Genomic DNA, 15,821 nt, shown 5'->3' on the forward strand with positions numbered 1-15,821 from the left:
CGTATACCGAACCAAACCGAAAACCTATGACCACAAAACCGTGAACCGAACCGAACCGTGGATTTTGTGAACCGTCCCACCCCTAGTATATACATTATATTAATATCTGTAAACATACAATACAATACTCTCAAAATAAAGCTGAGAGTCTTCAGTCTTTGAGACCACCTTCATTTTATAACTGTAACTTGAATAAACTTTGGTGAACAGCTGGAATAACAAATATATTTCGCTTAAACTCAATCAACCACTGGGGACAGAAAATGAACTGGAACCGACAGAAGTGATTCAAATGAGTCATAAACAAGTTAGTAGTAGTTCTCTTACTTTGTGTCTGAAGGTCCAGGTTCTCCACTGAACTGTGGAGGTTGAATTATGGACCTGTCACTCTTCATAAACACACAGCTGGATACTGTAGACTCTGCTCTCTGTCTGTGGTACCGACCTCTGCAGAAACAAATGTTTTATTCTCATCAATTACTGATAAAGATTTAAGTAGCTCTACTGATCCATATACATATAAAATAAGATAAATATCGTCAGATCAACCTGAACAAGAACAACAGGAAGATAAAAGTCCGGAGAAGACTTGGAACGACTCCTGATCTGAAGAATACAACATCATCTGAAGAACACAGTGAGATCATGAGCAGGAATGAGTTCCAGTGGCTCAGAATCACTTGTGTTTATTGATGATGTGACAGTTGCACTGGATGAAGTTTGAAGTGTAGAGATATTCAGACAAAAGAAGAAAGATGATTGGATGATGCTTCACAGTCCAGACGGACAATGACACAAAAGACATAGTGTGAAAGAAACCCAGGAGTTTGTGGATACAAGATTGTGTATTAAAATAACTCCAACAAATTACACATTTACTCCAGTTTGAATACAATTTCAAGCTGCTATAAAAACATATGTAACTATTTGTACATATGCCACTCCTGTCAGCTAAGAACAGGAAACTGAGACTACAGTCTCACATGTTAACATGAACCATAATCTCTGAGGAACGTTTCCAACACCTTGTTGAAAGTATGACACCAAGAATTAAGGCAGTTTTGAAGGTAAAAGGGGGTCCAACCTTTTACTAGCAAGGTGTACCTAATAAAGTGGTCGATGAGTGTATATACCAGGGATGGAACGGTTTATGAAAACCGTCGGAACTGTTCGGTTCGACTGTCTTGGTTCGGTTCGGTTCATGAGCACGAGCTGCTCCTTTTTTGAATATAATGCTTTATCTCATAGGCGAAGCGTGTACGCTCCAGACCAGCAGGTGGCGGTACTGCGCCTTTAAGCCAACTGCCTGCAGTAAACAAGAAGAAGGGAAGCAGCAGATAGTAGATAGACAGATACCAGCCAGTTGTTGTGGACACTTGTGTGGGTGTGGTGAGTAGTAAAGCAGCAGAGTTAGAAGATGCTCCAGCAGCACTTTATAGGTCTGCAGTGTGGGATCACTTTGCATTTAGAGTGACCTACGATGACGGTGGTAAGAAAGTTGTTGACAAAAGTGCGACAGTGTCCAAGCATTGTACAACACGTGTTGTTTATGCCAACGGCAACGCCACCAACATGTCAGCTTATCTGCAGAGATCTGTGGTTTATGCTACATTTTATATTGATGACTTGATAATCTGAATTATTTCTTTTGTTATTTTAGATAAAACAATGACACTTAATGTTTGATACGAAATCCAGCCTTATTTCTTTGATTGTATTTCAAACACTGCACTTTAAGTTCAAGTGGAAAAAACAGTTGTCCATTAAGAACTGATTATCAGGGAACTGAAACATATCAACATTGTTTTTGAGTTCATTTCAGACAAAGGGACCTAATGTCTAGTGCTGATGGAGCCTATGCTTCTTTGTTAAAGATAACTTTGTTTGCCAAATAAACCAAACACATGTTGGAACTAGCAATGTCTCCTGTCTTGCAGTGACAGAATCTCAGCTACATTTAACCTCAGACTGTAACAATGATGTATCAAATGTCAGACTGCCTCATTCTTTCAGTTTTAACCTGAATATACAAGACATGATTGAATTTCCCAACAATCAACATATACCGAACCAAACCGAAAACCGTGACCACAAAACCGTGAATCAAACCGAACCGTGGATTTTGTGAACCGTCCCACCCCTAGTATATACATTATATTAATATCTGTAAACATACAATACAATACTCTCAAAATAAAGCTGAGAGTCTTCAGTCTTTGAGACCACCTTCATTTTATAACTGTAACTTGAATAAACTTTGGTGAACAGCTGGAATAACAAATATATTTCACTTAAACTCAATCAACCCTGGGGACAGAAAATGAACTGGAACCGACAGAAGTGATTCAAATGAGTCATAAACAAGTTAGTAGTAGTTCTCTTACTTTGTGTCTGAAGGTCCAGGTTCTCCACTGAACTGTGGAGGTTGAATTATGGACCTGTCACTCTTCATAAACACACAGCTGGATACTGTAGACTCTGCTCTCTGTCTGTGGTACCAACCTCTGCAGAAACAAATGTTTTATTCTCATCAATCACTGATAAAGGTTTAAGTAGCTCTACCACTCCATATACATATAAAATAAGATAAATATCGTCAGATCAACCTGAACAAGAACAACAGGAAGATAAAAGTCTGGAGAAGACTTGGAACGACTCCTGATCTGAAGAATACAACATCATCTGAAGAACACAGTGAGATCATGAGCAGGAATGAGTTCCAGTGGCTCAGAGTCACTTGTGTTTATTGATGATGTGACAGTTGCACTGGATGAAGTTTGAAGTGTAGAGATATTCAGACAAAAGAAGAAGATGATTGGATGATGCTTCACAGTCCAGACGGACAATGACACAAAAGACATAGTGTGAAAGAAACCCAGGAGTTTGTGGATACAAGATTGTGTATTAAATAACTCCAACAAATTACACATTTACTCCAGTTTGAATACAATTTCAAGCTGCTATAAAAACATATGTAACTATTTGTACATATGCCACTCCTGTCAGCTAAGAACAGGAAACTGAGACTACAGTCTCACATGTTAACATGAACCAAAATCTCTGAGGAACGTTTCCAACACCTTGTTGAAAGTATGACACCAAGAATTAAGGCAGTTTTGAAGGTAAAAGGGGGTCCAACCTTTTACTAGCAAGGTGTACCTAATAAAGTGGTCGATGAGTGTATATACCAGGGATGGAACGGTTTATGAAAACCGCCGGAACTGTTCGGTTCGACTGTCTTGGTTCGGTTCGGTTCATGAGCACGAGCTGCTCCTTTTTTGAATATAATGCTTTATCTCATAGGCGAAGCGTGTACACTCCAGAGCAGCAGGTGGCGGTACTGCGCCCTTAAGCCAACTGCCTGCAGTAAACAAGAAGAAGGGAAGCAGCAGATAGTAGATAGATAGATACCAGCCAGTTGTTGTGGACACTTGTGTGGGTGTGGTGAGTGGGAAAGCGGCAGAGTTAGAAGATGCTCCAGCAGCACTTTATAGGTCTGTAGTGTGGGATCACTTTACATTTAGAGCGACCTACGATGATGGTGGTAAGAAAGTTGTTGACAAAAGTGCGACAGTGTCCAAGCATTGTACAACACGTGTTGTTTATGCCAACGGCAACACCACCAACATGTCAGCTTATCTGCAGGGATTTGTCGTTTATGCTACATTTTATATTGATGACTTGATAATCTGAATTATTTCTTTTGTTATTTTAGATAAAACAATGACACTTAATGTTTGATACGAAATCCAGCCTTATTTCTTTGATTGTATTTCAAACACTGCACTTTAAGTTCAAGTGGAAAAAACAGTTGTCCATTAAGAACTGATTATCAGGGAACTGAAACATATCAACATTGTTTTTGAGTTCATTTCAGACAAATGGACCTAATGTCTAGTGCTGATGGAGCCTATGCTTCTTTGTTAAAGATAACTTTGTTTGCCAAATAAATGAAACACATGTTGGAACTAGCAATGTCTCCTGTCTTGCAGTGACAGAATCTCAGCTACATTTAACCTCAGAGTGTAACAATGATGTATCAGATGTCAGACTGCCTCATTCTTTCAGTTTTAACCTGAATATACAAGACATGATTGAATTTCCCAACAATCAACGTATACCGAACCAAACCGAAAACCGTGACCACAAAACCGTGAACCGAACCGAACCGTGGATTTTGTGAACCGTCCCACCCCTAGTATATACATTATATTAATATCTGTAAACATACAATACAATACTCTCAAAATAAAGCTGAGAGTCTTCAGTCTCTGAGACCACCTTCATTTTATAACTGTAACTTGAATAAACTTTGGTGAACAGCTGGAATAACAAATATATTTCACTTAAACTCAATCAACCACTGGGGACAGAAAATGAACTGGAACCGACAGAAGTGATTCAAATGAGTCATGAACAAGTTAGTAGTAGTTCTCTTACTTTGTGTCTGAAGGTCCAGGTTCTCCACTGAAGTCTGGAGGTTGAATTATGGACCTGTCACTCTTCATAAACACACAGCTGGATACTGTAGACTCTGCTCTCTGTCTGTGGAACTGACCTCTGCAGAAACAAATGTTTTATTCTCATCAATCACTGATAAAGGTTTAAGTAGCTCTACTGATCCATATATATATAAAATAAGATAAATATCGTCAGATCAACCTGAACAAGAACAACAGGAAGATAAAAGTCTGGAGGAGACTTGGAACGACTCCTGATCTGAAGAATACAACATCATCTGAAGAACATAGTGAGATCATGAGCAGGAATGAGTTCCAGTGGCTCAGAGTCACTTGTGTTTATTGATGATGTGACAGTTGCACTGGATGAAGTTTGAAGTGTAGAGATATTCAGACAAATGAAGAAAGATGATTGGATGATGCTTCACAGTCCAGACGGACAATGACACAAAAGACATAGTGTGAAAGAAACCCAGGAGTTTGTTGATACAAGATTGTGTATTAAAATAACTCCAACAAATTACACATTTACTCCAGTTTGAATACAATTTCAAGCTGCTATAAAAACATATGTAACTATTTGTACATATGCCACTCCTGTCAGCTAAGAACAGGAAACTGAGACTACAGTCTCACATGTTAACATGAACCAAAATCTCTGAGGAACATTCCCAACACCTTGTTGAAAGTATGACACCAAGAATTAAGGCAGTTTTGAAGGTAAAAGGGGGTCCAACCTTTTACTAGCAAGGTGTACCTAATAAAGTGGTCGATGAGTGTATATACCAGGGATGGAACGGTTTATGAAAACCGCCGGAACTGTTCGGTTCGACTGTCTTGGTTCGGTTCGGTTCATGAGCACGAGCTGCTCCTTTTTTGAATATAATGCTTTATCTCATAGGCGAAGCGTGTACGCTCCAGACCAGCAGGTGGCGGTACTGCGCCCTTAAGCCAACTGCCTGCAGTAAACAAGAAGAAGGGAAGCAGCAGATAGTAGATAGATAGATACCAGCCAGTTGTTGTGGACACTTGTGTGGGTGTGGTGAGTGGGAAAGCGGCAGAGTTAGAAGATGCTCCAGCAGCACTTTATAGGTCTGCAGTGTGGGATCACTTTACATTTAGAGCGACCTACGATGATGGTGGTAAGAAAGTTGTTGACAAAAGTGCGACAGTGTCCAAGCATTGTACAACACGTGTTGTTTATGCTAACGGCAACACCACCAACATGTCAGCTTATCTGCAGAGATCTGTGGTTTATGCTACATTTTATATTGATGACTTGATAATCTGAATTATTTCTTTTGTTATTTTAGATAAAACAATGACACTTAATGTTTGATACGAAATCCAGCCTTATTTCTTTGATTGTATTTCAAACACTGCACTTTAAGTTCAAGTGGAAAAAACAGTTGTCCATTAAGAACTGATTATCAGGGAACTGAAACATATCAACATTGTTTTTGAGTTCATTTCAGACAAAGGGACCTAATGTCTAGTGCTGATGGAGCCTATGCTTCTTTGTTAAAGATAACTTTGTTTGCCAAATAAATGAAACACATGTTGGAACTAGCAATGTCTCCTGTCTTGCAGTGACAGAATCTCAGCTACATTTAACCTCAGAGTGTAACAATGATGTATCAGATGTCAGACTGCCTCATTCTTTCAGTTTTAACCTGAATATACAAGACATGATTGAATTTCCCAACAATCAACGTATACCGAACCAAACCGAAAACCGTGACCACAAAACCGTGAACCGAACCGAACCGTGGATTTTGTGAACCGTCCCACCCCTAGTATATACATTATATTAATATCTGTAAACATACAATACAATACTCTCAAAATAAAGCTGAGAGTCTTCAGTCTTTGACACCACCTTCATTTTATAACTGTAACGTGAATAAACTTTGGTGAACAGCTGGAATAACAAATATATTTCACTTAAACTCAATCAACCACTGGGGACAGAAAATAAACTGGAACTGACAAAAGTGATTAAAATGAGTCATAAAAAAGTTAGTAGTAGTTCTCTTACTTTGTGTCTGAAGGTCCAGGTTCTCCACTGAACTGTGGAGGTTGAATTATGGACCTGTCACTCTTCAGAGACAGATATCTGACTCTGTCCTCCTCCTCCTCCATCTTCTGGTCTTCAGTCAGTCTGAGAGACAAACAGTGAGTTTACAACAACTTCAGTTCCAGTACTTCATGTTGATTGGAGACAAATTTGACTTGTTTATTTGAAGAAAAAAAAACTTCTTCTACAACCGACTTTCTTGGATGTTTTTGTTCAAACGCCTGCACAGCGCTTGTGGAGCATGTGCACACATGTTATTCTGTTGTAGTCTGATTAAGCGTATACATGGCAGAGAAAAACTAATCCAATCTCATTATCTAGGTGTCTTAATCTGATAAGGAGATCTCTGATTTTAGTGGGAGTAACATGTTCACATGCACTTAAATTATCCAGTTGAAGTCAGATTAAGGTAATAATTTTCTTTTTTTTGTCATTTACTTTTCATTGATTTTGTATCAACAAACCTTTTGTGTTTTTAAAGTAAAAGTAGTTCTTTCCATCACAAAGATGCTATGCACAATGTCAATCCATTCGTCTACATTAGGTGTCTCCTTCTTCAGCCATTTCTTGGTTATGTTTTTTTTTACACGCCATCAGTAATATTCTCAGCAAATATTCATCTTTGTTCCTCCACTCCAGTTTCTCTATGTCAACCAGATAAAACAAGTTGAAACATAAAGTTATTTTTGATGAAAACACAGTTTCTAGGATTTGATGTATTCGTAACTAAAATGAGGTCAGAGCAGGACAACTCCAGAATATATGACAATGATTCACCTCTTTGCTTCTGCAGCATCTCCAACATTCTGTCTGATTGGAGTATGATTTCTCTTTATATGGAGTGCAGAAGTAGCAGGTGACGTTTTTCCATGAAAATCTCTGAAGTTTTCCGAGTTTGTTTTTTCCATTGTTGTTTAAACATTTTGCTCCAGTTCTCCTGTGGGATTATGGTGTTGTCCTCAGTTTCCCATCTAGATTTTACATTAGTTGTGTTTTCTTTATTAAGAGATTGAAGGTTTGTGTATAATTTTGAAAATATCTTTTTATAAGGTTCAGCTTGGTAAGCTTTTACAAACACCTGTAGAATTTCATTTTCAGGTTCCAAATTTTTTAATTTTATTTGATTTTTTTTTTCTAATATAATCTCTTATTTGTAGATATCTGAAGTGGTCCTGGTTCTGTAAACCTAATTTATTCCTTGAGATCTTGGAAACTCCTGACCGTACCTTTGCTGATTAGTGAAAAAGTGTGTTGTAAGCCCCGAGGAGGTCCATTCGTGAATCTGTGGTCATGTTGATTTGGTGTAAATCGCATGCAAACCAATTCAAGATTTCAAATACACGAATACATATACCTGCTCGGGGAGCATTGATGAACATTATATATACACCTATGAAAGGTAATGCTGTGAGATCTGGTTCGTACTGTAAATGGTTGGCACATGAAAGAGGCATTTTCTCCAATCACTCCAGTTTGCCACATCCAAAATGGCGGCGACGTCGATTCATGTAGGATTCAGGGCTCAATGCGGCGTCTACGTATATATATCTATGTAGAGTAGTGGAGGTTTCCACTAGTTTCTAATATCCTGTTTGAGTGTAGTTAACTCTTCTCTTACGTCTTTTCTGAGGTCCCCTTGAAAATCTTTAAAGGTCTTTTGCACCTCACGTTTGAATTCTCTCAGGTCCTTGGTAACAGGTGTTAATTCCTTAAGTCAGAGGTGTCAAACTCAAATTCAAAGCAGGACAATATTTAATAAAGGCATTTGTTTATACAAAGAGTATAGCCACATAAAGCACTTTTTGCTTATGTCTGCATGCAATGCATTTGATAATAATAGAAAAAAAGGAAAGATTTGAAAAAAAAAAGAAAAGAAAAAAGTATTATTGCTTTGCGTCATGATGAGGCGGGTGTTATTTATTTATATATTTCTGTCTCAGACCCTAAGTATTTGGGTCCTTGTTTTATATCCCCCCTCTACATACTCAGCAAGGGACTTAAACAAAGTTATCATATTTCATTGCGTTTTTCAATATAATGCTTTTCATTTACTTATCAACTGTATTTTGTCTCAACCCCTTATATTATATATAACAGATATTCTGTCCTGAAAGCTCCTGTTTTCTGCCTTTCTGTTCTTTCTTTTTTTGGGAGGTGTAGCGCTGTGCCAGTAGTAGCATGTGGACGCTGTGACTACTGTCAACAGAGGGGAGGGTGTTAACGGGTCCTGACGCAACACCAGCAGAGCATTCTGGGATTTGTAGTATCAGCGATAATCTATCTGCGTAGTATACCACCGGCGGACCAGCTCTAGTAGTCATTTGGTATTTGGTCTCGCGGGCCTCATATAATTATACTAATAATACTAATAATTATACACGGGCCCGAGTTTGACGCCTATGCCTTAAGTAGACTATGTGATGTCACTTGCTTTTTCTCCGCTAGCATTAGCCTGGTTACTTCCGTTAGCATCATCATGTCTCCATTTTCCTCGACTCGGAGCCGTCTGAGTCGGGTTGTTTCTCTGGTTGTGTTGTTTCCCCCTTTCTGTACGCCTTTTTGTTTTCTGTTTGTCTGTTCTCTACTGTTAAATTCCACTGCACCGTCTCAACAGGAAGTTTTAATAATTCGTTTTTTTTTTTCCACATACATGTAAACGTACTGAGTGTGAACGCGGTAGAGACAGTTTCTTCCTCAGAGCTGTGAAACCAACCACCCTCCATATCCCCGACACACACAGCCCCATAATAATAATAAAAAAAAACACCCTTCCTGTTCTCACATAATATCGATCAAGGATTCTTGATTCTTGAACCAAACTCTTAAAGAAGAAGAAGTAGAATATTAACACTCACCTCGCTTCAATCTACAGTTTCCTTCCTCTACTCTGAATCAAAATGGAGTCTAAACGCTTTGACTGTAACTTCCTGCTCTATGTTGTCAAATGAGTTCCTCTATACATGTTCTGGAAATCACGTGAGGTGTGTGTGTGTGTGTGTGTGTGCTCTTATGCATACAACAAACTTCACGTCTTTTTGAGACGCGTTAACTATAGACGCAGTTTCTATGAGCAACATTGATATTTTGCATCTTTGAAAGACTCTTAGTGCAAACTTTTAGTAGATCTGGCCCTAAATGTGTCTTCATTCACTTTGTTCCTAGTTCGTTAGTTTTCTCTGTTCAGACCAACATAATCAAGTATGAAGCTAACCCAGTAGCACTGAGTTGGGCAGGCGGGTTTCAACGTTCAGGCTGCTTTAGCTCTGTCCCAACACGACCCCTATATCCATATTCCCCATATATTTTCCAAGTGGCGTAGTAAAGCTAATCCAACATGGTGACCACAGGCTCCGCTAAGGCTGGGCGATATATCAGATATAAGCGATGTATCTCGGCTAGTCCCCTGTGCGATATTGAAAATGACTATCGTGAATATTCAAGTATACTGTACTCAATCGTCACGCAGTTGCTTTTAATTGCGGACGAGTCTTTATCACTCTTTCTCGTCTCTCTGCACAGAGAGATAAAACAAACACAACTAGTTACGTACATCACATTCTGTCTTGCGTGGAACGTGGATACAGGATCCATCAGTGGTTTGGGTACCGGAGAGAGGATGTTGACCAAACAATTATGCAAAGTATGCTGCAAAAGCGTCGCCACAAAAGGTGGTAGTACGGTACTACCACCTTTTGTGGCAACGCGTTTTTTTGGAAATGAGTGCAATTTTTTGGTGTTATTAGGTACATCATATATAAAAAAGCAGAGTGGTGGGCCGCCATTCTTGCTCAGTATCTACTCTTTGGGGTTCTTAATCTGACGGTTACCGTCACTTTGCAAACTTCCTCAAGTGTCTCGATCCACTGGACGACGCTCGGTTTATCAATAAAGAACGAGGTTATTATGGCCGAGAAGTTTAACACCACTTGTCCGTCTCTGTCTCTCATTATCTCCTCTTTTGAGCACAACGTTTCATCAAGTTGCTTTCTGTTTGCTCAGGTGTGGGGTTAGGGTTAGGGTTAGGCGAGGAGACGTGAAGCGTCACTTCTCAGAAAAATCCTGGAGGAAACACTGGATATTATGCACCAAATGTGGACTTGAGTTTATATTATTCTGATAAGTTATATTAGTTACATCATGCAATGGCACATTATTTGTTTTGAAAGTACAGGATGTTTGTGCCACTGCCTAATAACTGTTCAATAAATACAGTTTTGATAAATTTGTTTAGTTATGATTTCACCCTTTTGGCATGAATGTTTAAAATCACCATATATTAATGCATTATGAACAGTAATGTTTAAATGTAGAAACATAGAATCATCTTACTGACATGATTATATGCATCAAAGCATTAATTCAAGGCTACGGTAAAATATAGAGTTATACATCGTGTATTCGTGACATGCCCTTAAAATATCGGGATGTTAGTAAAAGGCCTAGGCTCCGCCCCTTTCTGGCTTCATTTTCGATATTTAGAATCCAACGGGTGACGCCACAATAGGTTTGTCCACAATATAATGGTTGGTCCATTGCTGTGATACATCAGCGCGTCCGCCATATTGGATGTGGCAGATCTGCACCGTAAATAAAAGGAAAAGGACTGAACTTCATAAAGCGAACTTCGTAGAGGACTAACGTTTGCATTTAACTGATTTTGATTAATCATTTTTATATTCACATTAATGAACATACTGTATGTACATAAATATATATGTGTGTGTATATATATATAGATGCATGTATATATGGGGGGGCATTGATGAACATTATATTCACACCTATGAAAGGTAATGCTGTGAGATCTGGTTCGTACTGTAAATGGTTGGCACATGAAAGAGGCATCTTCTCCGATCGCTCCACTTTGCCACATCCAAAATGGCGGTGACGTCAACGTAGGGTCCAGGGCTCAATGCGGCGTCTACGTATATATATCTATGTAGAGTAGTGGAGGTTTCCACTAGCTTCTAATATCCTGATTGAGTGTAGTTAACTCTTCTCTTACGTCTTTTCTGAGGTCACCTTGAAAATCATAATAGGTCTTTTGCACCTCGTGTTTGAATTCTCTCAGGTCCTTGGTAACAGGTGCTAATTCCTTAAGTCTGGGGGCCAATATTTAATAAAGATGGGCCAGAATATTTTTTTGTGCATTTGTTTATACAAAGAGTATAGCCACATAAAGCACTTTTTGCTTATGTCTGCATAACAGGTATTCTGTCCTAAAAGCTCCTGTTTTCTGCCTTTCTTTTCTTTTTTTTTTCTTTTCAACAGAGGAGAGGGTGTTAACGGGTCCTGACGCAACACCAGCAGAGCATTCTGGGATTTGTAGTATCAGCGATAATCTATCTGCGTAGTATACCACCGGCGGACCAGCTCTAGTAGTCATTTGGTATTTGGTCTCGCGGGCCACATATAATTATACTAATAATACTAACAATTATACATGGGCCCGAGTTTGACGCCTATGCCTTAAGTAGACTATGTGATGTCACTTGCTTTTTCTCCGCTAGCATTAGCCTGGTTATTTCCGGTAGCATCATCATGTCTCCATTTTCCTCGAGTCGGAGCCGTCTGAGTCGGGTTTTTTCTCTGGTTACATTGTTTCCTCCTTTCTGTACGCCTTTTTGTTTTCTGTTTGTCTGTTCTCTACTGTTAAATGCCACTACACCGTCTCGACTAGAAGTTTCAATAATTTGTTATTGTTTTTTTTCAACATACATGTAAACGAGTGTGAACGCGGTAGAGACAGTTTCTTCCTCAGAGCTGTGAAACCAACCACCCTCCATATCCCCGACACACACAGCCCCATAATAATAATAAAAAAAAACACCCTTCCTGTTCTCACCTAATATCAATCAAGGATTCTTGATTCTTGAACCAAACTCTTAAAGAAGAAGAAGTAGAACATTAACACTCACCTCGCTTCAATCTTCAGTTTCCTTCCTCTACTCGGAATCAAAATGGAGTCTAAACGCTTTGACTTTCACTTCCTCCTCTATGTGGTCAGATGAGTTCCTCTATACATGTTCTGGAAATCACGTGGTGTGTGTTTGTGTTTGTGTGTGTGTGTGTGTGTGTGTGTGTGTGTGTGTGTGTGTGTGTGCTCTTATGCATACGACAAACTTTTTGAGACGCGTTAACTATAGACGCAGTTTCTATGAGCAACATTGATATTTTGCATCTTTGAAAGACTCTTAGTGCAAACCTTTAGTAGATCTGGCCCTAAATGTGTCTTCATTCACTTTGTTCCTAGTTCGTTAGTTTTCTCTGTTCAGACCAACTATGATAACACAATCTACAGACATTAAACAGACCTGTGACTTATATTTACATTTGAAAAATTTTAATTATTTGATGTGAGTGTTGGCCACTAGTTTTAACAGATTGGAGGTGTTATGACACAACTGAAGGGCTACAACATAAAGTGGAGACACATTGACAGAGTAATCAAGTATGAAGCTAACCCAGTAGCACTGAGTTGGGCAGGTGGGTTTCAACGTTCAGGCTGCTTTAGCTCTGCCCCAACACGACCCCTATATCCATATTCCCCATATATTTTCCAAGTGGGCAGAGTAAAGCTAATCCAACATGGTGACCACAGGCTCCGCTAAGGCTGGGCGATATATCAGATATACGCGATGTATCTCGGCTAGTCCCCTGTGCGATATTGAAAATGACTAAATCATGAATATTTGAGTATACTGTACTCAGTCGTCATGCCGTTGCTTTTAATTGTGGACAGGGCTTAATCACTCTTTCTCATCTCTCTGCACAGAGAGATAAAACAAGCACAACTAGTTACGTACATCACATTCTGTCTTGCGTGGAACGTCATACGCCCGGCAGCATGTAGCAAGCAGCTTCTCTAGCAGAGATCTCAGGTAGCGGAAGCAGCAGGTGTTGTGAAAAATAGAGGAGGAAGGAGAAGAAAAATAATACAGGATCCATCAGTGGTTTGGGTACCGGAGAGAGGATGTTGACCAAACAACTATGCAAAGTATGCTCCAAAAGCGTCGCCACAAAAGGTGGTAGTATGGTACTACCACCTTTTGTGGCAATGCGTTTTTTTGGAAATGAGTGCAATTTTTTGGTGTTATTAGGTACATCATACACAAAAAAGCAGAGTGGTGGGCTGCCATTCTTGCTCAGTATCTACTCTTTGGGGTTCTTAATCTGACGGTTACCGTCACTTTGCAAACTTCCTCAAGTGTCTCGATCCACTGGACGACGCTCGGTTTATCAATAAAGAACGAGGTTATTATGGCCGAGAAGTTTAACACCACTTGTCCGTCTCTGTCTCTCATTATCTCCTCTTTTGAGCACAACGTTTCATCAAGTTGCTTTCTGTTTGCTCAGGTGTGGGGCGGAGGCGAGGAGACGTGAAGCGTCACTTCTCAGAAAAATCCTAGAGGAAACACTGGATATTATGCACCAAATGTGGACTTGAATTTATATTATTTTGATAAGTTATATTAGTTACATCATGCAATGGCACATTATTTGTTTTGAAAGTACATGATGTTTGTGCCACTGCCTAATAACTGTTCAATAAATACAGTTTTGATAAATTTGTTTAGTTATGATTTCACCCTTTTGGCATGAATGTTTAAAATCACCATATATTAATGCAGTATGAACAGTAATGTTTAAATGTAGAAACATAGAATCATCTTACTGACATGATTATATGCATCAAAGCATTAATTCAAGGCTACGGTAAAATATAGAGTTATACATCGTGTATTCGTGACATGCCCTTAAAATATCGGGATGTTAGTAAAAGGCCATATCACCCAGCCCTAGGCTCCGCCCCTTTCTGGCTTAATTTTCGATATTTAGAATCCAACGGGTGACGCCACAATAGGTTTGTCCACAATATATACAGTCAATGGTTGGTACGTTGCTGTGATACGTCAGCGCGTCTGCCATATTGGATGTGGCAGATCTGCACCGTAAATAAAAGGAAAAGGACTGAACTTCATAAAGTGCCTTTCTACAAAGTGCTTTAAGTTAATGCCTCTTATTCATCCATTCACAAACACACACACTAATATATTTGGGTAACAAATAGGCACCAAAAACAACATATGTAACTTTTAAAGTGATGATTATAAATGTTTACTCCTTATGTTTAGGATATAGGTAAGCACCAAACCAACGTATGTATTTCACTGATGTTTTTATGAGTGTTTGCACCTGCTACTAATGTGTGTAACACTGTTACTGTAATATTTATTTTTAACATTTAATCTGTGTCTATAATAACAAGGTCCTCAAATGTAGATGTAACATGAGAGTTTTCTAAGTAAAGAGCACTAACGTTTACATTTAACTGATTTTGATTAATCGTTTTTATATTCACATTGATGAACGTACTGTATGTACATAAATATATATGTGTGTGTATATATATATATAGATGCATGTATATATGGGGGGGCATTGATGAACATTATATTCACACCTATGAAAGGTAATGCTGTGAGATGTGGGTCGTACTGTAAATGGTTGGCACATGAATGAGGCATCTTCTCCGATCGCTCCACTTTGCCACATCCAAAATGGCGGTGACGTCGACGTAGGATTCAGGGCTCAATGCGGCGTCTACGTATATATATCTATGTAGAGTAGTGGAGGTTTCCACTAGCTTCTTATATCCTGATTGAGTGTAGTTAACTCTTCTCTTACGTCTTTTCTGAGGTCACCTTGAAAATCTTTAAAGGTCTTTTGCACCTCGCGTTTGAATTCTCTCAGGTCCTTGGTAACAGGTGTTAATTCCTTAAGAATATTTTTTTGTGCATTTGTTTATACAAAGAGTATAGCCACTTAAAGCACGTTTTGCTTATGTCTGCATGCAATGCATTTGATAATTATAGAAAAAACGGAAAGATTTGAAAAAAAAAACAGAGAGAAAAGAAAAATTATTAATGCTTTGGGTCATGTTGAGGCGGTTCTTTTTGTCTCAGACCCTAAGTATTTGGGTCCTTGTTTTATATCCCCCCTCTACATACTCATCCAGGGACTTAAACAAGTTATCATATTTCATTGAGGTTTTCAATACAATTCTTTTTGTTGTTAATGTACTTTGTCTCAACCCCTTATATTATATATAACAGGTATTCTGACACAGAGGAGAGGGCGTTAACGGGTCCTGACGCAACACCAGCAGAGCATTCTGGGATTTGTAGTATCAGCGATAATCTATCTGCGTAGTATACCACCGGCGGACCAGCTCTAGTAGTCATTTGGTGTTTGGTCTCGCGGGCCACATATAATTATACTAA

The 15,821-nt window shown here is 39.0% G+C and overlaps 1 protein-coding gene across 1 annotated transcript in view; it reads right to left on the reverse strand.

The window, feature by feature from the left end:
• The window catches only part of LOC124995449, a 756,577-nt gene extending 742,673 nt beyond the window's left edge, over positions 1-13,904 (reverse strand). Inside the window, exons 1-5 of the mRNA XM_047567814.1 lie at positions 13,344-13,904; positions 6,499-6,621; positions 4,441-4,560; positions 2,385-2,504; positions 328-447 (exon numbers count right to left, since the gene is read on the reverse strand). Of these exons, the coding sequence (XP_047423770.1) occupies positions 328-447; positions 2,385-2,504; positions 4,441-4,560; positions 6,499-6,621; positions 13,344-13,372 (512 nt within the window). The 5' untranslated portion in view covers positions 13,373-13,904. The remainder of the gene's footprint in view (positions 1-327; positions 448-2,384; positions 2,505-4,440; positions 4,561-6,498; positions 6,622-13,343) is intronic.
• Positions 13,905-15,821: the final 1,917 nt, after the last annotated feature.

Source organism: Mugil cephalus, chromosome 18, assembly GCF_022458985.1.
Source record: "Mugil cephalus isolate CIBA_MC_2020 chromosome 18, CIBA_Mcephalus_1.1, whole genome shotgun sequence".
NCBI lineage: Eukaryota > Metazoa > Chordata > Actinopteri > Mugiliformes > Mugilidae > Mugil > Mugil cephalus.